General features: G+C 29.4%; 1 protein-coding gene across 3 annotated transcripts; it reads left to right on the forward strand.

The window, feature by feature from the left end:
• The first annotated feature begins 356 nt into the window (after positions 1-356).
• LOC551188 (ankyrin repeat and BTB/POZ domain-containing protein BTBD11) lies at positions 357-24,663 on the forward strand. Of its 3 annotated transcripts, XM_006569987.3 has the most exons (15): positions 357-518; positions 633-850; positions 5,653-5,887; positions 18,598-18,802; positions 19,043-19,288; positions 19,628-20,107; positions 20,907-21,237; positions 21,491-21,726; positions 21,810-22,012; positions 22,192-22,926; positions 23,119-23,387; positions 23,474-23,679; positions 23,763-24,056; positions 24,143-24,325; positions 24,401-24,661. In XM_006569987.3, the coding sequence occupies exons 3-15, from the start codon at positions 5,685-5,687 to the stop codon at positions 24,605-24,607; spliced, it is 3,798 nt and encodes a 1,265-aa protein (XP_006570050.2). In that variant the 5' UTR covers positions 357-518; positions 633-850; positions 5,653-5,684; the 3' UTR covers positions 24,608-24,661. The 3 variants fall into 3 exon arrangements, with proteins under 3 accessions (XP_006570050.2, XP_006570049.2, XP_623585.4); XM_006569986.3 differs by having other exon boundaries at positions 357-850; XM_623582.6 differs by lacking the exons at positions 357-518; positions 633-850; positions 5,653-5,887 and adding an exon at positions 16,271-17,117 and having other exon boundaries at positions 24,401-24,663.
• The last annotated feature ends 500 nt before the right edge of the window (positions 24,664-25,163 follow it).

Consider the following 25,163-nt stretch of genomic DNA (forward strand, 5'->3'; position numbering starts at 1 on the left):
TATTAATATTATATATATATTATAAATTCATGAATATTTTAAATATTTTTTTACATTATTTGAAATATAATGAATTGTTTTTAAAATAATTAATAAAAAGAATATAATTATTCAATATTAACTATAATATTATAAGAATTTTAAATCATTATTTTTATGTTATGTCAAATAAACGATATATTTAAAGTTTAATTTAAATTAAAATTTTAATTTAAAATTTAAAACACATGTTTTTCAGACAAACTGTCAATTCCATCATACTTATCACGAGACATTGATTCTCACAATAATCGATAGATGGCAGAAATATCGTCTTCCACGTTTATTCCTTGTACAAAAGGTTTCTGTATAGTCTGGACCGAAAGTGGTTTTGCTGGGATGCTGTACAAACGCGGCGCCTGTGTTGTTCGTAATTGACAGCTGTCGAAAAGCGGCGACTTGATCGGATGCATGTGCGGATATGTCGTCTTATTAAAAAATAGAATATATCATACTAGTGAAGATTTAAAAGAAACAAGGTGAATTTGTTTTATTCCTGTAGCCCTTGGCTACTGTTAATTTCAACACATCATGCATTTATACCAATATCATTGCTGCATGGTACAGTTTAAAAAGTTCTTATGTGTTTACAGTTTTACAGAATATCGAAATGTACGTACAGTTATATGTGCTTTTGCGACGTGATATATATTTTGATAGAATAGTAAAAACAAAAAATGTTCGTGTACAACGTGAACATTGAGCAAAAGTGAAATTTTTGTTCATAATTTTATCCAGTGTTCTTTGAGTGCCCATCATGTCCCGAATAAATACATATGTTCATCTCTACCAATACGCTAAATAAAATTCGGTAAGATTTTTAAAATATATATATTCTATTTCTATTTAAAAAGCGATTTTATAAATTATTAATTATATTAAAAAATATAAAAATAAAAATTGATTCGGTATTTTTTTATTCGATATTATTTTAGCAATTAAATTTTATAAATTATATTTTATATATTCGCTATAATAAATTTCATAATTTCAATATTCAATAAATATATTCAATGATATAAATTACATAATAAAATTATTTTAATATTTTATTAACTTTAATAATATTTCTAGAATTAAAATAAAATATTAAAAAAGTATTCACAATCAAAAAATAATATTACATATATAATAAAGTTTGTAAAAAATTCTAACATCTAACTGCTTGAAACCGGTTTTTCCGAAAATTAAATTTTTCTCAAATACATGAGATATTCTCATGAAAGTCGAGCTCGCTCAAGTGTTTGATGATATTATTATCTTTTCACTCAAAGTCAAATATTCATCGATTCTAATTTGTTCAAAAATCATAAGATATCACATAAATCTTTCTGAAAGAATGATTTCGACTTCTGAAAGGATTTACAGCTAACCGGTTATCGCGTAGGTTGCACACTCGCGAGAACTCTCGTCTGATAGATCATGATCCTTCTTCTCAGACTTTCGCCTGTTCAGTGACGTATATGAAAGCACGGGTCCAAGATTTAACTTTCTCATCTGATATCTAATAGTCGAAAACAAATTATCAAAATTATACATATAAATATTAAATATGTTTTTTTAGAAATCTGTGCATAATTCATTTACTTATTTATATTTGTATATATTTACAATTAATGTATCGATTCATATGTATTATGCACAATTTCAAATCATGTTTTTTTAAATTTTTATCAATGTTACACAATTCTATTCTATTATACACAGTTCTATCATAAAGTGATTAGTATTATATAAATACTTTAATGTATAACTTATTATTGATCGTTGTGTTGAACTGTATTTATAAATTTACCAATTCTTATACATATGTTTTCATGTTGATCTAATTATAAAATTTCAATAATCTAGTGCAAAAATCAGGAAAAAATTATTATAAATAGTTAGTAAAATGTTCTTCTCATAATATATATTGAAGAAATATATGTAAGGTCTATATGTGTCTTGTTATTGAATCGATTAGGTAGAGGATAGAATGGAGAAATGTATAAAATAATAATGCCAAATAAAGGACTCTTGTCTTTATTAATTATTAAGATTTCGCGATATCCTACAAACCAATTGTTGTGATTTGTTCGATTAACAAATTACAATTAAAGTACAAATAAGTACAAATAAAGTATGATTAATCGAATCGATCAAAAAATTCATTGCGAAATCATGACATATGTCATTGTGATATCAAGGAGAAATGCCAATGATCTTGCCAGGTAAAATCCCCCATTGGATCCCGTTTGATCATCAAAGTTAAGCTATGTCGGGCACAGTTAATACTTATATGCTAGAATGAGTGTCGCTTGAAAACACTGTGTATTACTATTGGCGGTGGATTCGAAATCCACCTTAAATCATAAGTCCTTGGCTAATAATTAGCAACAATCGATACTAATTAAAAATAATATCAATATAATAAGAAGAAACAGAGACAAATAGAAACAGCGTGGCAAAGAGAGACAGAGAGACAGAGAAGGGAGACAATGTGCAGCCACGTTTCTCCTGCGAAGAGGGTCGAATAAAAGGTGCTGTGGTAGGGGTGAAAAGGAACAGGTAGAGGGGATAGGGGGGAAAAAGAGCAAACACATGGTTGAAAGAAGAAGGCAAGAGTGAGATAGGTATACGCGATATAGGTTTTGGTTTGGGCAGCCGTTGGAATGCGGCGGCCGCGAAGCGGACGGCTGTATACCATGCCACGCCGTATGTAAGTACGTATACGCTTAATCTGCCATGCGGCATAGCCGGTGTATAGGACACAGCGCAGCGTCCAGCACATTCCGTGCCCCAAGCAGAATCATACTTTTGTTTACACCCACGTGTAGCTTCATGGAACACGAATTTTCTGTTGCTTCCTTAACAATTCGCAAATATTTCGACCATCAAATTATTTTTATTGTCATCATGTGCAAATACAATAAATCTTTTCCTGTGAATGATGAATTATATTAATATCTGTATAAATTAATTAATTTTAATCCTATTTTCCTACATAATAGATAGTGATTTTTGAAGTAAAAATCTTAAAAGAATTTCGTCATCGGTTTTCAACTGCCTAATTCTTGATTTTTATCTGCTAGTTGATAGTTGTAGAAGTTAAATGACTATTAGCGTTGACAAATCATATTTTAATAAGATAAAAAAATATAATGCAGCATTTTTTGTAGAAGTTAGTTTTAAAAAGTTTCAGAAGTTAGTTTAATATATAATTAAATAGTTGTATTATACAACACTTCAAAATTTTATTAATTTTAAAAATTATTATATTCTATGTGTTTGATTGATGAAATAGAAAAATTAAATTTCAATTGTGATTGAAAATGAAGCATGAAAGAAGTAGAACTAGAAGTAGAACAGAATCAAAAGAATTATAATGAATTATATCTACAAATAGAAGTATAGAAATATAAATCAAATTATAAAGAATATAATTTTATTATCATTATGACAAAAATTTTCAAGCCAATCGAAAAACGAGGAAATAGTATAAATATTTCTGATAAAAAAAAGAATTATAAAAAAATATCGTCATTTCATTAAAATCACATGGATAAAAATTCCGCGAAAAAGGCGTATGCTTTCACTTCGCGTGGAAAAAGGGTAACAAGGAGATTGGAAGAAGGGAAGACGAGTTGTTCCTGATATGCACACTTAAGGAAGCATTTTGGGAGCCAACCAGAGTAATTGCATACAAGGGCCTATCAAAGCGAGCAACACGATCATGCTCTCGTCGAACCTCGTTGGCGCAAACTTCTAATAAGTCAATACCGCGCCATGTCATCTGCGCTTAATATTTGCAATGTGAATCGATGATTTTTATCTTTTTTTTTACATATTCTATTTTTTTTTTTTTATATAATTTCATATTATAGAATATTTTTTCCTTTGAAAATTTGTAAATTATCAATTTTTAATTTGAATTTATATTCGCATTTCAAATATCAAATATTTGAATAATTTTATGTATGTTAGAAATTTATTAATAACATGCAGTTGTTTATTTTCATTATTGACCGAATTTAACTGAAAATGAAAACTGCATCTTATTCGCACAATCGAATAAAATGTAATATGTGATTGGTTAAACAAAATATTGATGGGCGAGTTTCATTTAACTCTTTAAAGGATTAATGTCACTACTTTGTCAATCATATTCACCTTATTTATATATTGATCCATATATCGATTTATTTATATATAGCAATGTTTATTTATATATAGTAGTGTATTTACAAATTTTGTACATTCATCATCAATTTTTCATAACGAAATTGCAAAGAGATATTCATAAGAAAGTTCGATTTTAAATAAATCCTTAATTATTTTCTTTTTAAAGATATTTATTATTATGTGTTCAAAAAATTTTTTAAAAATTTTCTACATGAATAAATAATTTTTGAATAAATAATAATTAATACAGAAGGTTTGTCATCTATGTGATATCTGGGTCTGAACATGTTTACGAACGGTTCATTGAAAACCAGTTATCAACTGGACCGAACTGGACCACTTCCTGGAACAGATTGCGCTAGCATCGGGATTAAGAAAAGCAAATACATTCGCCACGAAATAGAAGAATTTTGTATTATATATATTTTATAATAATTATTCGTGCATCGATGCATACGATATGAAAATGTTAATCTCATAAATTCATGTAGTCATTCGTTTTTCTTCATACATATATTATTGAAATTCTTTGGAAAGGAATGCAGAATTTAATTATTTATTTCTGATAAAACAAATGGAATATATAACTAAACATATTAATACATATATTATAATAAATGTTTATGTTTAATGTGAAGAATATATATTGAATGAAATACATTTTACAAATTAATCTTAAAGCTGAAAATATTTTACTGTCGATTTTATCTCATCATCCAGAATCCAACATTATTATCATTCTAATAATTACAATGTATTTTTCTAAGATTTTCTCCCATAAAGAGTTTGAATTCACTCTAATTTATTCAAATCCTTTTTTTTCACTATATTTTATACATAGAGATATTTTCAATGGAGAAAGTTTCAATGAGTTTTCACAAAAGATACCAGAACGTCGCGCGGAACAAACGATATACCAAGAGATACACTCTTCCTATTAACGTATTCGGCACATTTCCAACAGTAATTAGCGCCGCGCTCGCGGTGTGAAGATACACACTTCTCGTATGAACAGAGAAATAATTGTTTCTTGCGAGTGATGTTATCACATTGCTAATTATTCTCAGAATAATCATCCAGATGCTCGTTAATGACCTTCGAGCCCAAGAAGAAAGTTTCATATAATTACTTTCCACCAAAGATTTTCCCTATCGAGCGGATTTCTCGTACTGAATTTCTATACGTGTTCATAAATCAGCTTCATTTATTATATAAAAAAAAAAATGTTATTGATATTATATTTTTCGATATGAATTTAATAATTTAAAAAATTTAATGAATATTTATATATAATATAACCTAAATATTTTGTGGTTCTTTATTCTATAGAAATTCATTTAGAAAAAAGTAGTACAAATAAAATTATTACAGACAAGATAAATTCACAATTCTGTGAAGAAAAGTCAATATGTTTTGTATAGGATCTCAAAGTTTTTATTTTTAATTTCACAGGTCTTCCAGTGCAATCAGCAACGGGAGGCAGAATGAACGTCGAGCGAGCCACGATGGACGGTTGTGGGCAGCAACCGTTGTTTTTGACCGGCACTTCCGGTTCTGGCGGTATATCCAGTCCCCAGCAGCAGACTGTCCAAACCGGTGCGCCTCCAGAACACTATGGGGGACCATTAAGCCTTAGTATCTGCATATCCGATTCTGGTCACGAGATATTGCGACCTAAGCCTCGTCGGTAAGTATTCTTTTATTTCCCGTGAACCCTGCTGCTAATCCATTTGTAATCGATATCGATCTTAACAGAGATCTGATTAATGGCTGTATTCATGGTAATCCGCTAGTCCCGATAAAGATCGATTAAAACCGTTCAGGAACGTAGGAACGGTTAGTCTATTTCAACGTTAAAATTGTTAACATCGCAATAAATATGATTTATTTTTATTAATATTTTTTGTCAGTTATTTTCTGGAATAACAAATATAGGTTATGGCGGATAATGAAATGCCAGTATTATCGACGGTAATTCATCTTCGGTTTTATAGGTAACTATAACAGCTTACGTTATCCAGAGGGCGTTAATAAATATGAAAATGCAGGTTAAAGTGTTACTTTGAGCACTAGATGGCTGCTAAATCGTTTGTAAACCCTTATCAGAGTTGATTTATTTATCATCTATTTACTAGTTTATTAACATGATATATGAAATATCATCGTGTGCACAAAGATTACATATTTTATGCAGATTGATTGATTCGCGATATTCATAGTTGATAATTTTCTTGATGATAATAACGAACACTGATGAAGATATTGCCTGTCGTTTACATGTCAAATCACTTGCTACTGTTTTTCAAGTAGTCAATTAATCGTAATGTAAGTTTATGGTTGGCTATCGATGATCTGTAACATAAACATGGGCTTCCTAATGATGAGTCAGTATTGATGCGTCATCCCTGTAATGTTGGAGAAGCATTCATAATTTCAAAAAGACAGGATTCTTTTTTTCGGATGAGACTGATGATAGGAATTCAGAATATAAAAACGTATCGTAAATCGATATCAATATGGATTATCGACTTCTATCATCTCAATATTACTATATTTTTATTTATTATATAAACGTCATCGAAATTTAAAAGAAAATTACATTACATTGTAAAAATGATTTTCAACGAATTCATTTTTCACTAATATTTATAAAACATTCAAATTTAGAGATTCTTTGTTTTCGGCATGCAATGAAAACTTTTCTTTTTTTAATTCAGTGTTTAGCGGGATCTCAAAACATCACCGTTAAGAGAAGCCACTCCACTTACCGATCCGATTAAGGATCATTAAAATTTACGATGTACGTAATTACGACCGATTCGATTAACGATGTCGAACGAGCATATATTCGTAAGACACACCTCCCCTTTCCCCATCATTTAGTTCCATCGACACCATGCCGCGCACCACGGCTTCGGTTCCTGAAAAATCTGTTCGCATACAAATAGGCATTGAAATTTAAGGGTTCACGTAATAGGCTCACAAATTTTCTTCTTTTCGAAGTTCGTTCACCCAATATAACGGGCTCATATACGATAACTAATTTCAAATATAAATAAATTGTTATTTTTTTTTTTTTTTTTTTTTTTAGTTTCTTAAGATTTCTATATATGCTTATAACAAAGTTTCGTGAAATTGTAAGTGATGGAAAAAATACTATGATCATCAATGATTCAAAAGATAATTTTATTTCTTTTTTTTGTGATATAGTAATTATAGAGACCTTAACACGTGACAAATGTTATAAAAAAAAAAATATATTTAAAAAAATAAGATTACGAAAAAGTATAATAATTGGAAAGGACAAAGATTTATGTTATATCCAAATTATTTAGGGAGGCAAAAGAATTTAAAACATACAAAAAAAGCCCGCGTAATTTTTAAAAGGCGGAACAGAATCGTTTCGTGACACGAAATTTAAGATTTCTAGGTCGGGATTTTGCTTTGAGATTCTGTATATGCATGGTTCATTGGTATTCCAGCGCTCGAGCGTGTCGTGTGCACGCTCAGTGATTCGTATGTAAAACACAGCACATCGTGGCCTTATCAATATGTATGACACCGAATTATAATCGATAATAATTGCCCATCGATGCGTAACATTAAAATTATCGATTGCGTATCGTATTCCTCTCGATTTTGCCTTCGGTTAAAAATAGCTTTCTACATGAAAACGGTCACTGACCTGTTTCAAGGTTAAAGTTCATTTCATAAAAACTTTGAAATTCAATTTTATCTTTGATACGTAAATCAATCGATGATTTCTTATCAAATTTGATTATACTTTTAACTTACAACTTATTAAAGACAAATATGTAATGTTATGTTATAATAAAAACAAATTATTTAAATATTATTTATTTCAATGCATACATCTTTTAATACAAACTTACAAAAAAAAGACATGATCATTATATGATAAATCTTTAAATTACATGATTTCTAACTAATCAACTTTAAAACAATTATATATATCTACATAAAATACTATACATTATGTCCAAAATTAATTTGGCATATGGGAATGTAAATCGTAATTAGAAGTAAATCGTTATAATAAAGTTTTGTAATGATTTGAAATACTCACAATCGTACGAGAAGATAGAAGATCAAAGAAGCATATGCGTGTGCGTGCACAAGGTAGTTTAAAGAAGCTTAAACGACGAGCACGTTGTATTTCGAACGAGTCAACGACCGCAAAAAATACGCCAGTCATCTTTCGCTGTAATCGTATGTATGAGGAATGCGCGAATGCAATCTCTATGTATAAGAATGATCATCGGGGATAAGAAGAAGAGGTGACGTGTATCTTCTAAGCTCCTTTGAAAGCACACGGGAATTATTTATTAAATCAACGGGAAGCTCTATAAAAGCTCTCACAGTGTAACGAATAATCCTCGTTCTTTTTCAACTATATATGAAAAATCGAAATTTATTCGACGTAATTAATCAATGATTAGATCTTTGTCTCTTGAACATCGAGCCATGTTTACATTATATACTCGCGGAAGAAAGAACTGTGTTTTGAGGTTATGGTATATCAAGAACTTCAGATTATATACACGTTTATTCTGTAATTTGAAAAAAATGATTAACAGATAATTTAAAAGGATGTAATATGTGTGTTCAAATAATAAAAATATATATATATATATATATTAGAAATTTTATGAGGAGAAAATAACTTTAACTATTTATATGAAAATTAGAGTTTATACAGATTTAAAATTCTTAGAATGAAAAGTAATCAAATCGATGAATAATGTATCAAATTGTACGTTCCAAGTGATATTTATCAGGCTGATTTTTTTTGTGAATCGTAATTAGAAGAAGAGTTAATTATTCAATAAATATTCATATGATTTTATTGATTAAAGAATCTGAAAATGGGAATAATTAAAAAATAAAGATAATTAATCAAATTTTTTCCTTATCTCCGTATTATTCTATTATTTATTTCACCTGTTCAAAATATCTTTTAACATAAAATTAAACTTTTAGATGCATTTGACGTGCAATTAAGTAAGGTTAGTTTCCATAAAACAAATCGAAAGGACAAATCACTGGTAGAATCGGTGAATCGCGAAGACATGAATCGCTCGCGCATGCGAGCAAACGACGAAGATGCGCAAGCACAAAATATTCCGCGTGTCGAGTTAAGGTTATCGAGGGTTATCGAAGAGAAAGCCCGTCCGTGTAGCTTGTTGCCTGACCGATTTACGGTGACGCGATACTCCCCCAGGTCCCGTTCCATTGAAATACACTATTGTCCTCAAACCGGGTGTAATGCAATATGTAGGATCCATTTCAATGTTAAATTTAGCATTGATAAAAAAAAAAAAAAATTATGCAAAAGTATTGCGATTTCTATATTTCGTGTAATTTAAATTTTCAATAAAAATTATTTTATTGAATTTTATTTAAGAAATATATATTTTGTATTATTTTTCCAACAAAAAGAATTAAATTAAAGAATTATATTTGATTTAAGTTATTAATAACATGAAAATTATTAACGGTGTTGTACATATATATATATAAATAATTTGTTATATGGTTATGTAAAATAAAATATTTTAAAATTAATTAATTCATACTATAGTGATTATTTATGAAAAAGATAAAAGATAAATATTCTGATATTGCTTGTTTATCAGAATATAATTCACATTTATCTAACTTCTGGGTCTTGAATTATGTTGTATTACATAACACAATTCCATAAGTGGTGTTAAACTATAGCATGATATGCATAAGTACTTATGTATATCGAATGTTATGGTGAACCAATGTATACGTTCTCAACGAACCGTTAAAAAAGATAACAATGGACGAATTGTTCAATTGGAATAGTTTATACTATTGTTTAGCGTTTATTTAGATTTTTTCCTTCTTCTTTTTATTTATTTTTTGCTTTTTATTTCTTGCCTGTGAAAGTTTAATTGAAGTTTGGGTGTGGGAAATTGAAAGTAGCAATATAGTATTTATTAGAATGTATAGAGATTGTTTTAAATTTTAAGATTTTAGAATTTCTTGTAACTATAAATATTAAATATGTAATTTTTCTTATTAGAATAATATTTTTTAAAATTTTTTTAAATATCCAATAAAATTCTGATAAATACAAAATATGTTTAATTACAATTTTGTAACCTATATTTTGATAAAAATAATAAAATTAAATAATAATAATTAATCAAATATTAATAAAAATATAGAAAAAGAAATAAAACATAATTATCTAATAATGTTATAACAGATTTCTCCTTTACCATTGCTAACTATTGAACTATTGAATATCAGATAATATTATATTAATTTTAAACTTCGTAAATTTATAATTTGAAATGTATTAAATACCGTTAACGAATGATCGAAAGAAAAAAATAAAAATCTAAATCGATTTAGCTTTGTCAATGAACAGTTAAAATCATTTGTACGAAAAGAAGAAGGAAAGCAAAGAGAGGCCGTTAACCTAAATATCTCGATCAGATCTGACTAAGCATTGGCGCACATCCTCTCACGCGCATCATTATCGCGATCACCCGGTTCTCATTCTCTCTCTTTATCTCCCGTTACGATTTCCTCTACTTTCAGATAACTAATTAAATGAATTTAAAACTCTCGTTTCACATGATTACGTGAAATTCTTCGAAATTTCTATTTCATTGCCCAACAGTAGAACAGAAGAATGAAAAAATGACAATGTGAATCAGTTAGATTTTTTTATGAAAGTATCAATATTTACAACGATTAGTTAGTATAATGAAAAGGAAATTCGAAAAATGAAAGATGAAAAGTGAGAATCGATGATGTTCGTCCTTGTTCGTTAGTGAATTGAATAAAAATGGAAAGTGTATTGTTACAATTTATGTTGGAGATTCGACTTAATTGTGTGTTAATTTCGACCGCGTGAAGGTTAGGTTAGTATATGTGAAATATCTAGTATCTAGATATGTGAATTTCATCAGGATTTGAATTTAATAAACCAATACTATTATATTCTATCGATTGCATTAATTATTATTTTCTTATATACAAATTTTTTTTTATTTATTCGATAGAAAATTATTAAAAATTTTTTTCTTTAAAAAAAAAAAAATAACGTATTGTTATCCTATAAATCGAAATTATTAAATTTGGTGGATATATTTTTTACGATAGGATTGACCCAAGGTTCAGACACCTGCCAACCAGTTAACAGGATTTGACGTTGGAAAATTCCAAACATTATTAAATCACCACTTCGCTCACTGATTCCATGCGATGTAATAGATTTTATGGATGAGGAAGCATACGTCGTTTTGTTTTACACATTCATAACTGGTGAAATACGATTTACTTATTTATTTCCTATATTAGATACTATGTTAATAGGTAGCAAAAACTTCAACGAGATAAATATTGAAGTTTCCGCTCTGATTGTATTCTATTCCACTTCTATCATTTCTAACTATTGAAGTGTTTCGTTTCAGTTCACTAAATTTATGTATGTATAGCATCTTTTTTCCACCTGGTTAAACTCTTGTCTTTCCGTTTTGAATAATTTAAATACTTGTTCAGATCCGTGTCATTTCTTTTCAACCGAGATTTTACTGTTGGAATTCGTACAATTAAAAAAATTAAATATACATAATTTTCCAATAATTCTGATCTATGCAGTTTTTATTTAGATTTGAATTTGCAATTTTAGATAACATATGTATAATTGGTGCAAACGACAAGAATGATTTTGTTAGAATAACCGAGTTTAATTAGAACAAGATGGCTTTAGTGCTCTAGTGAATGAATTGATGAGTCAGACTGAATTCTTAATTACCGGATGTGTGAGTCAAACTTTAGATGAATTTAGGCTTTGAAATAAGAATATAGAATACATATGTAACATATTTATGAAATGAACTACAACGGTTAAAAAAATTGCCTGTGTCAACAGATGTAATATTGAAATTTAAAAATTTAATATTAAATAAATTTATTAATAAAAATGATAGAAGATAAGATGATATTATGAATACAAAATTGAAAGCCATTTATGTTTTATAATATTTGTATTATTAATATTTGTATTATTTTATAAACTGATCCATTTATAATATACAAGTTAAATAGAAAAACTATATAATACAATTTTCAACACAGTTTCATAAGGATACCTATATAATTTTTCTTACAATGTTTCTATTATTTATATGATGACGTTAAAGGAAGAAGACACGGTTCGCTAATTAATTTAATATCCTTCAGTTGCAATATCCTTCAGTTGTCGCCCTTGACACCGGAGTTTCGCCAGATGAGCACGGACAATATACGTAATGTGTATACGCCTTGAACTCCTCTTTGTAAAACCTTTCTTTTAGTGGACGAATTATAGATTAAAAACTTCCGTCGTTCTGTACATTCTCAGAAAAGATGTACTCAACACGAATAAAATGATCGGGCCAAATGTTTCGTTTGTTCATTGAAAGAGAATTCAGAGAACCGATAATTCAGATAAATTTAATTGGCCTTTAATTAGGCGATATAAAAGAGAAAGATCTCTTTATTCAAATGGGATGAAAGTGAATTTATGAATGAAGAATTATATGCTGATGAAATGTGACTAATATTCAAGAAAAGAAGATGGATTAAAATGATTTTGCGAGATTTTTTTTTTAATTTCAATTTTTTTCTGGAAATCATTACTTTCATTCAGATATTATAATAATTAAATTATTTAAACAAAAAAATCTAGAATTATTTGGATAAATTTTTAAATTTATTAAAATACATTATTGAATTTATTGATGAATTAAATTTAGATATTTTTTAAAATTTCAATTTATAAAAATAGATTAGAACTTTTAAAACATAATGATAAGAAATAAGAAAATAAAATTATATAAAATCATGCATTGCATATTATTCAATAAAATACTATTCAATCTATCAATTTATTAGACTGATACACGTATAAATTATATTAATAGTTGAAAGGTAATATCATGTACAATTTCCAAACATAGCATTAATAATTTTTAACAAAGCTTAATAATAATCTAGTTTGTATTCATGTACATATATATTATAGAATGTAGTTCATAAAAGTGGGAAAAAAACAAAGACCGGTTTGTCTAGGGAGTAAAATTACTTTATGACTTTCACGCGAATTTATCATGGATGTATTTCAACAGGAACAATGCTATTCGAGATCAATTAGAATGTTTTATGATCGTTCATTTTAAGATTTATTATATATCTATAAGAAAATAATTAGTTTTTTTCTTTCTTCAATTAAAATATATTTTAATAATATCTTTTAATTAAAAAAAAAAATGTAAATATTCATTTACGTATAAGTAAATTTTATTGAAAAAAAATTGAAGAGAGGAATTTATTAAAACACAAGTAAAAAAATTTGGAAAATCATATATTCTTTTATGATAGTATTCTAGAAATAATTTTGACCTACTTAATTGTCCGTTTTCCATATTGTATATCTTGTATCACGATTATCTATGCTAGGAAAATTCTTGAGAATTTTCTTTGCCATTACGAGATTACCGGAAATAGGACATTGCCTATCTACTTCTTTTCATTATTTTCTATATTATACAAAAATATAAATATTATTATTTCAATCGTTTAAATTTATTGATCGAATATCAAAATATAAGATAAAAAACAAAATATTATTAGAATTATTTATATATTAACTACTACTTGAAATATAAAATCACTTTTTACACTAGCACACATAAGGTTAAAAACCGTTTACTGAACCGTTTACTATATTCTTTCATTCACACATGCAATCACGTTTCCTAACCTTACCAATTAACAGTTTACGCCCTTTGATCATGATAAACGACGTTTTGCATAGAAAAGGGATTGAAAGAGTACGATGAAAGGATGGCGAACAGCTATATGTTCAAGAATCGTCACGGGACGTGGTTAGGGCGATTCGAGTCATAGGAAGTAGGATGGTCGCCGGAAATTCTCCCTCGAAACAAATGCAAATGTAAATGTGCTTATGTGCATATATATGTATACACACGTATATGTATACATGGTGGGGTTTCTAAAAACACTGTTCGTTTGCACTCTCCCGTTTCCTACGCTCTCTGTCCAGTGAAAAGAGCATAACAGTTTACAAGTGGCAGCCAGCACTTAACCACGCCACGGAGCAGGACAAGAAACTGATGACGCGTGCGTAATACACCGATCGCGGATTAAAGTAGAACACCGCGCCGTGCGTTATTCTTGTCCTATCGTGAAACATTATCGAGAATTTTAACTCTATCTATCTCTATATCTCGTTATTGTTATCATTACTGTTTTTTAATCTTTTTTTTTTTATAATTCTGACTTTTTAAAGTAGTTTCTTGTGATTTGTACGTATCTTATAAAAGAGTGTAGTGCAAAATCATTTGAAATGTAAAATAGATTTGGCAAGGAATTATTATGGATGTTGCAATAATTCTTTAATTCATAATTGTGCACTCTTTATTGAATTAAAGTGATTTAATTTAAAATTTAATTCATTTATATTTTTGTGAATATACTTTTAATATGAAACAAGGATCTATTATAAATATTTCTTTAATCGATTTATTAAAAATTATTATACATGATTAATTTTCCTGAAAGGAATTTTAATATCTTGTCGATGCTTGTAAATCGTAAAATCTTCATTCATCTTTTTCTAACAGTACATTTCTGAACATATATAATCCAAATGGCTGGATAATTTTATGAAATAGCATAATAACAACAACCTCGCAGTTAAATAAAGCAAAGAGATAGCACCGTTTGAAATATAAAATGATATTTGCAATGTAATTTATGGATGAGTTCTAATATATTGATGGCTGTAGCTAGAAATTGGAGATATTTCGTTCGGAATCAATTTTCCACGGAGCAGAACGGTGAAAGTCCGTGTGCGTGAACTCGCGTAATTGATCTCTTGTATTCTATGTTTGGTGTTCTCGCAACCATTTCTTACGATTTCTCACGAATTCTTGGATAACGAAATTTCTGCCTGTTCGAAAATGGATTTGAATCAAAACCAGTGAAAATCGAATCATTCAGCTCATTCGCATTCTCCAAACTCTTTGAGATATTGGATTCAATTTTGATTGAAGATATTCTTTATTACACGAACAACAATGGGAAGACAAAAAAATCTCACGCTTATAATTTTTTTCTAATTTTTTCTTTAAAATGATTTACAATAATTTACCAATTATTCAATTCGAAACATGAAAAAGGAAAGTGCTTGACACATTTTTTGAATCTTTTCTGATCTTACATCACTTTTTTGGTGTAAATATTTTCCACAAATTTGTATATTTCTTGATAAAAAAGAGTCAAAATTCGTTATATCAGTAAGAAGAAGACAGAATATAATGAAAGAGGAGAAGGAAAAGAGAAAGAAAGATATTCTCATGCGATAATCGTCGATGCTCCCGCTTTTAACGTGACACTGTTACGTTGTGGTACTCGCGCAGAGAAAAGGAAGAACGAAAGGAAAGTGATACGGGGGATTGTGCTCTATTCGCCGACATTGCGGTTCGCGCAGGAAGTGCATGCGTTTCACCTGTTGATCCCGTCACTGTGGATCATAGTGTTTCCAGTCGCGTGTCGGTACGGGGGAACAGAACAAAAACGAAGCGATCATTCAAGATTTATTTGATCACAGGTGAAACGTATCGATATTGAAACGAACGCCAGCTCGAAAGATTGAACAATAGGATAAAATGGAATTGGATCCAATGAAACTTTTGCGTAGTTCAAACTTGGATCGTGCAAAGTGATCGAAGAAGAAATTGCTTGTGATTTTTTTAATTCTGCTTAAATTGCAAAGTGAAAAAGACGAGCAAAGTTTAAATTGATAAACATTGAACGATATAAGAAAGTAAATTTTCTACTTATTTACTCTCTTTCGCCAAATCGACTTAAATAATTCAAGAAACCATCAACACTTTCATACTTTCCAATTTCCTCGAGCATTAATCTCATCGAGTTACTCAAATTTAATCTTCCTCGAGGAAATTATTTTACTTTATCTTCGATACGAATAACAATTGTTCGAATGATCAAGAAATGGACGAATGAACGAACTATCCACTTAATATTCGTCATTTTTAACCATTCTTCTTCTTCCAAAGAATCGATCGAATAAGAGGCTTCGCTTCAACAAAATGTAATCGCACGAAAGTTTTTTCCATGCCATCGAGAAAACGAAAATCATGCGGAGGCAAGGATTGCAAGTGTATGATCTGTCGCGAGCTGAGTGACTGCAGGATGCCGGCTAATCTCGAGGCTCCACCTCGCCGCGAGGGCGTCAACTTCATCCTACGTCGGGCCCTGCCATTCACAAATAAATCTCCGACCAAAGAATGGTTAAACGTGACCGATGATAAATCGTCACGCGACGAGGATAACGGCATCACGGGGGAGAAAATTGATCGCAGGCGTAAATCGGGGGGCGACACGATGACGCAGGTGATGGTGGGGGTTGAGAACAACTCGAGGAAAACCGACAGAGACGTGGCCCACAAGACCGTGATCTACTTTGGTGACACTAATCCCAGGCAGGGCAAACTCAAAGAAGGGGGTGAATCGAAAAGGGAGGAATCGAAGAAAATAGGGGATTCGATGAGGGAGGAGCGAGTTGTTGATTCAGGTTCAGAGGACGGAAGGTGTGGCGATGGGGATAGAAACGAGAGGCAACGATCGAGCCTTGCAGAGAAGGAGGAGGAGGCGGAGAGGACCAAGGTCACGCACGAAATCGTGGTGAACGTTAGCCCCAGCAGGGAGGACGTGCTCAGGATCGAGGAGGATGAGAGCCAGGTCGTGGATTATTGGTCCTTGCCGGGGGACAACACCGGGTTCAAGGCAGACTGGAGCTTCGTTCAACAGTGGCGCCTGAGGGGGTAAATCAAAGCGAATGTTACGTTTACCGTGACGATGAAAAATGAGTATGTACCGTAGGGTTCGCGCATGGAATATTCGCATAACCACGCCGTGCTTCTGTCTTTGCGGTGCTTAACGGTTTTTGCGAATAGTTATAAGCGGTTTTGCGAAGAAATAGGTTGGGAGGATTTTGATGGACGTCGTAGAAGACTCCGTCCGTTCCGTTTCGTCGTGATGAACGAACGAAACGAGGTTATAACGCGAGGAAGATTTAAATTGCTAATTAGATATGGATATTTTTACGAGGATTTTGAATAGGTGTTTAAGTTATGGGTAATAAATTAACTGAAGAAACTTAAAAAAATGCATATTTCTTATGGGAGGAAAAAATTAATCGAATAGTTTTTATTCGAATCTTTATAAATGAAAATCTCGAGTCTAATCTTTTCAACGTTGAAAATATATTGTTTTGTATGATAAAAAAAACACGAAACCATCTAACTGGGAAATATATATATAAATTTCTACGTGTCGGTTACACGAAATACCGGATCATTAATTATGGGTCTGAGGAAAGAACGCGTCGTATAGATTTTTTGAAACGTGATACTCCTTTTCCTGGATTTTAAATTTATATTTCGTTTGCTCGCCAAGGAATTCGAAGCACGAGAAACAATGGAAAAAGAAGATCAGAATCTGGATCGTGATCTGTCTTAATCTCAATACTTATCGATTAATTTATACGTTAGAAACATGTTGGTTCGTATGTAATTTTAAATTATATAATATCATAGGAACGTAGAAAAATAGACGAGTATGGGAGAAATGATAATTCATAAGTTTTATCTACTGGTTTTATCGATCAAACGCCTCTATGAATTAATTCCTGAGAGGGAGAGAGAGAGAGAGAGAGAGCACTTTTAATAAATCAAAAATAAAAGTAGATGGGATTAATAATTAATTTGTCTGTGAAAAGATTTTTAAAATTACAAGTTTTACATACTTATATGCTTATTAATTTATGTCTTTGAATATCTTTTAAATATAAAATTTTATTTATATGAAATCAACTTTAATACTCATTCTTCTATACTTCTTTAATACTCAGCATTATTATAATATATTTAAATTTCAATAGAATTGTATTATTTAAATTACAGCTCTACTACCTTATCATTTAATAACTTAAACGCAATAAAACTTAAGCTTATTAATAAAATAAATAAATGTAGGAACGATGCTATTTAAAAAAATACAGATATTTAATTATAAAAGTTTAAATTTCTATAATTATTATTTTATCTCTTTAAAAAGTCATGAATAAATATTTGAATGAATATTCAAATATGGGGTGAATATTCAAGATTATATTTTCTAGTATATTTTTATTCTAAAGTTCTACCAGAATATGATATTTAAATAATAATTATAGAAAATATTAAATATTAATTTTTAAAACTATTTTTTAAACTTCAAGAAATCATTTTACCTTTTTTTTAGACCGGCTGGTGGAAGTGGACGAGAATTGTATTGTCATCCATATTCGAAAGACTTCACAGAAAATTCTCCAAAAAACGGAGTTCACAATATGGTTCATATGGTGGCAGAAAGGGACACGGATAGCGTTGCCCCAACGCCAACGCCTCAACACCCCCATCACTCTCAACATCATCATCTTAGTTTACATGAAATTCGTGCCCTTCAGGTACTTAAAAATTTTTTATTAATATTTTTTCTATTAATATAAAAAAAATCATACCATTGCAAAATTATATTAAAAACTAAGATATAAAGAAATGAAACTGAATTTTTCATTCTTATTTTCAAAAAAGAGAATTCGTATAGTATAATATAATATAATTCTAAGAAATATCTTGACTTTTCAAATCTATTTAAAAAAATCTATCTTCTTCGCATAACATTCAAAAATAAATATCTTTTATAGAGGCGACCAGAATGTACCGGTAATAGTTCATCGGATGAGAATCGATCTTCTGGACATGCAAGTATGTCGGACACAGGCGGGCACACGAGTAGCAGTTCACCGCCGCATCGTCACCATAGAGCACACAGTCCGCAACAATTAAACTCTGTACCAGAAGACGATCGTTTATCGGCTTCGGTTACCCAAAGAAATGGCAGGAGTAGATCTGGACAGAATCGCAATAGACATAGAGCTACACCTGCTAAGGTGTGTTTTCGATATTTTAAACAAGATATTGACAATATAACATAATATTGTTTTATATAAACTCTATGGTATAATTGGAAAAAATATATTTTATAAATCTTCTATAATATAATTAAAAAATCTTTCCTTTTTTTTAAATATTCTGAAAATCTATGAAAATGTGTAAATATTGTCAAATCAACATTAACAAACTTATCAATATTTCTTCTATTATCATTAAATGAAACATATTTAATTTGTAAAAAGTTATATACAATTTATTCTGTCTTCATGTGTTATTAATGAAAATGTCTCCAATTCTTAAATTCTCAAATTTTTTATCCAATAATTTTATTACAGTTACAGGTCCCCTGGTCAGGCTCTGGTCTAGAAGACATAAAACTAGCAATCCAGCAGCTTACTATGCGTTCTCATAAATCATCTTCCACCTATTCCTCTTTAAGTGGATCCGAAAGTTCAGAACCAGCTGTAAGGAGGCTGATGAGACATTCGAGCTTAGAAACTATCAATACCAATGTAACCAGTGCGGATGAATTCGTTTGGGTAGATTCTCACAATCGATTGGTGGAGTTACAGCAATTACCATGGACGCACCATGATGTCCTTCGTGTATTGCAAAATGGTCGTACCAGGGAGCATATGGAGCAAGTTTCTATGGAGACGATACCACGTCTTTCTTACCTGCTACAAAGAGCACTGGTCAGAATTGGCAGAGAAACTCAGAGATTGGCCAAACCTGTTGGTCTGTGTAGCAAGCACGAGGTGTATAGCGCATTCAAAATTGTGCTTTGTCCGGCTTTGGCGGATTCTTGCACTAAGGTAATAGTGAAATAAAATTTGTTTATATGATAATTAATTCATCACTCGAGAAAGAAGAGTTAATCAATCAATAAATTTACATTTAGAAAGATTAAGATTTGATCTAACGTGAGTGAAATTAATTTGTATTTATTTATTTTTTATTAAATGATCAAAATAGGGTTTAATTAAGAAATAACTCAAATAAATAATTAATCGAAGACAGAACAAAAAGACAGAACCATCGAAAGTCTCATCTTTAAGAATCAAATTAAAAATATCTCCTTTATTTTATATTATATTTAAAATCTATAAATCAAGTTACAAATTAAATTAAACTTATAAATTTTATAATAATTCAAGATAAATTTAAGATAATTTATAGATTGATATAATCAAATTCATTAATTTATATATATTTTTCATTTTATTTTCATGTCTTTACTTGTCTTTAGAGGAAATGATGCATAAAAGGTAATAAGATAATATAAAAATATATCATTATATATATATATAAAATTATAAAAAAGATATAAAATTTAAAAATTATAAAAGATTGAAGTATCGAAATAATTTTTTTAATAATTAATATTATAATTAATATTATAATTATTTTATCAATCGATAAAACAGGATTATATATGGATTATACATGTATGTGTAAATTGAGCAAGAATTCACTCTAATATATAGAATTACTTTTCAAAAATCTTGAATAATAAATATATTTCAAACTGTTACTTTCATTACTTCCATATATATTATCAAGCAAACTATCAATGATTTATAAACATTTATCAATTTATAATCTGTTTATTAGGCGTGCTTGCGTGCTGCAGCAATGTTCGCTGTATCTGGTGATCAGCTAAAACAATCAAAAGCCTCTCGTTCAGGATTACAATTACCAGTAGGACGATTTTTTCGCTGGATGTCTGATGTACGACTAGGAAGAATGATACATGAATATGCAGCTATATATTTAACCGCTGGAATCGAAAATCTGTTGGAAGAAATATTATTGCAATGCATACCGAGTGATTCTCATACGACTTTAACTGCAACTATGTTGGAACATGCTATTGCAAATAGTGGAGATTTATGGGGTCTTCTTCAACCTTATGCACATCTTAATGCTGGTCGAACAGCATCAGGTAAATCTAGAAGCTAATTAATATTTAATAATTATATATTTGTGATTACTAATAACTGTTGAAAGATAATATGAATAGATTAAAAAAATTTATTTAAAAAAAATAAAAAGGGATTTATTTAAAATAAATTGATTTAAAAATCTTATTAATTTAAAATAAGTATTTTGTTGGAATTCAAGAATTCAAAGAAACAAAATTTTAGAATAACAATAAAGTAATATAATTAGTATGGTATAGTATAATATTTTTGCAGGTGCACTTGCCATGCCACGTTGGGCCAGTGTCAGTTCTCTAAATTCATCGTCATCATCCCGTAGCGGAAGAGATGCAGCGGGATCAACGTTAGAACCATCACTTTTAACCACCTGTGTAGGATCGATATCGGAACTAATAGATTTGATCTCGAAGGTGGCGCAAGCTGGACGTTCAACTATACCCTTGACAACAAAGGCATTGAACGCTCTCTTTTATTACATGAGGTGTTCACAGGTTTGCCTACTTGATCCTTATCTACTCCCTTGATTATTGGCTTTGTCTTTTAAATATAAAGTAATGAAGCAGTATTTATACAGTTAGAACATGGTGAACGAGGTTCTGGAATACAAGAGCTTGCGTATGAACGAGCATACGTTGTACTTCCACCGCTAGTCGAATGGCTAAGAGTTGCGACCGCTCATGCAGAACATAGGCATGGACTAGTTGTAGATCAAGATGATATTAATCAAACTGCCAGATTGTTATTGCCTGGTGTAGATTGTCCTGTTAGACCAATATGGTAATACATTCATATATATATTTACGTTTTAAAATTTACTTTCAACTATTAAAATTAAATCTTATTAAAGCTAATTTCTATATTTATTTTTATTTTTCTATATATGTTTATTATTTTCTTCATTAAAAAATACTTTATATTAAAATATTTCATAATAAATATTCAATTTTTTTTCATAGTTTCGAGGAAGTTTCAATGTGTTCGAAACGTATCGATGACTCTGAATATGTTCGTCTTTTGACCATGGATATGGCATTCAAGATGTTAACAAGTGGTCGTACAGATCTCATAGCTCAAGCTATACCTTTGTTGCCATCAACAAAACTTAATACTGTGAATGATAGTGGTTTTACTGCATTAATGATAGCATGTATAAATAATGATGAAACAGCTGTTCTAGCATTATTAGACGCTGGCGTTGATTTGAATATTGAAAGTCCACCTCCAGCTACTGGACAATCAGCAAATACACCTTCCAAAACACCGGTTACTCCAAATATATCAAATGTTAGAACTCCAGTCGCATCATCTGCTATAATAACTCCAGGAAAAAATATGCAGTCTCCAAATTCATCTTCCAGTTCACCAAGCATATCCAATAATATTTTTAATAACATATGTTGTAATCAATCTGGATTCAATGCAGAAACGCAACATTGGACTGCTTTAACTTACACAGCATTATTAGGACATTGTAACATTGCTAGAATATTATTAGAAAGAGGTGCAACTGTTGAAGGTGGTGCTAAATTAAGCGAAGATAAATCCACAGTTACACCATTGCAAGCAGCTACGGCATCTGGTAATTCTGAAATGGTAGCATTACTTTTGGCTCATGGAGCCCAACCATTTTTATCAACTTTGATAAAAGATTCATTTTCATATTCTGGTTCAGCTCAACGTGGTTGTTATAGGCAAGTAAAATATATCTGTTTATCTTTAAATAAAATTTTTAATCATTTCAATCAAATAAAATTCGATAGTTTTTGAAAAATCAAAATAGGAATATTTTAAATAATTTTTATAAAGATCATCATTTCATCTTATACAAAAAAATTTTTTAAGTAACTAGAACAATAAAATGGAATTAATTTATATATTTATAGTGCAATATCAGTAGCAACAGTTCATGGTCAAAGGAATTGTCTACATCAATTATTATCTCATCCATTGAATTTCTCCGCCAAACGAGGAGAAAAAGAAGTATTGTCATTAGAAGAAATTTTGGCAGAAGGTAGTGCCAATACTAGTCCACAACAACAAACTGTAGACGGAAGAGGAAATAGAAAAGAAGGAAAAGAACCAGTTTTTAATAAAGTTCAAAATAAAGCTTTACAAGAAGCAATGTATCATAGTGCGGAAAGCAACCATTTAGGTAAAACAAATTTGAAAATGACTATTTAAAAAAAGAATTTTAAATATATTTATACAAAGAATTCTACTTAAATATAAATTTTGTAGATATCACAATGGAACTTCGTGGATTAAAAGTAGGTTGGACATTACATTGTTGGATGCATAGTTTAGCAACAGCTCACGAAATGAGATTAGATTCTATAATAGATCAATTGCTTCAAGATTTTCTTCAAGTATGTCCAGATGATTATTCAACACAATTCGTACAAGAATGTCTTCCTTTATTATTCAATATTTTTAGATACAGTAAGGTAAATCATAGTTCAATTTGATTTTAAAAAAATTACAATAAAAAATATTTTTTTATATTTTTTGATTTGTATTTTTTCTGCAGAAAGAAGGTACAACTCTTCTTCTCGCAGATATTTTTTGTACATGTTTTGGATGGGAACCAATAAAACCCATTCGAGATACAACACTTTCTAGTGGATCTAGAATAGATCCTAAGTTTGTAAATAATCCAGAATTAAGCGATGTACAATTTAGAGTGGAAGGAAGAGTTTTCTATGGTCATAAAATTGTTTTAGTCACATCATCACCGAGATTTAGAAATATGTTAAGTTCGAAATTATGTGAGGGAAATCCTCCTATTGTACAAATTAACGATATTCGTTATCATATTTTTCAGGTAATATTTTAAAAAAATTAAAGTAGTATTTTAAAAATTAAAGATTTTAATTATTTAAAACTTAAACTTTATATTTTAATTTTTAGATGGTTATGGAATTTTTATATCATGGTGGTTGTGCTAAGTTAGAAGTTAATCAAAGTGACGTTTTGGAATTAATGGCTGCCGCGAACTTCTTTCAATTAGATGGTTTACTTAGGTACTGTGAGGCACAATGTTCTTCGATGGTTGATCTTGACAATATCGTTTCTATGTATATTCATGCAAAGGTATTTTATTTAAATATTTTGTGTATGTAATATATGTATAATATTATAACTTTTTTTTTTAATAATTATTTTCAGGTTTACAATGCTATGCAACTTCTGGAATACTGTCAAGGATTTTTATTACAAAATATGGTTGCTTTATTAACTTATGATGATTCAGTAAAACGTCTATTATTTGCCAAGAAATTGCCTAATCATGATGTTCTCGCAGGACTCCTTCTTACTTTGCAAGCAAGAATAAAAGCTAGACGATCTCAGCAACAAAATAAATTAAAAACTTAGAAATATTATGTTTATATTAGTATTATATTAGTATCATTTCTATTTTTTTTTTGTTGTCTTGTAATTTTCAATATATTCATGTATGATTATGATTTCGATTTCGATTTAAAAAAAAAAAAAAAATAATATATAAATGTATTAAGACTGAGTGTTTTATGATTCATTTTCAAATTTTTTGTCAAATGTTTAAGTATAATTGTGTTATAATTAATATAATATTTGCATTTTATTCAAATTAGAACATTGTTTCTGATACGCATCTGTTTCATTCTTGTATAATATTTTTTGCTACATATTATAACTGTATATTAGATATTGTTCAAATATATAAATTATGTTATTACAAATAAATCTTAAATAAAAAATTTAATTTTCAAGAATGAATTTGTAATCATAAATTTTTAAATAATCATGTAAATATAAAAGTGAATATTATTATAAAATATAGAATATAGTATATATAGTATATATTATAGAATAAGTTTATAATAACGTTAAACTATTAATATATATAATAAATATATATATATATTTATATTTAATATAAATATATATA

Source organism: Apis mellifera, linkage group LG6 (assembly GCF_003254395.2).
Source record: "Apis mellifera strain DH4 linkage group LG6, Amel_HAv3.1, whole genome shotgun sequence".
Taxonomy (NCBI): domain Eukaryota; kingdom Metazoa; phylum Arthropoda; class Insecta; order Hymenoptera; family Apidae; genus Apis; species Apis mellifera.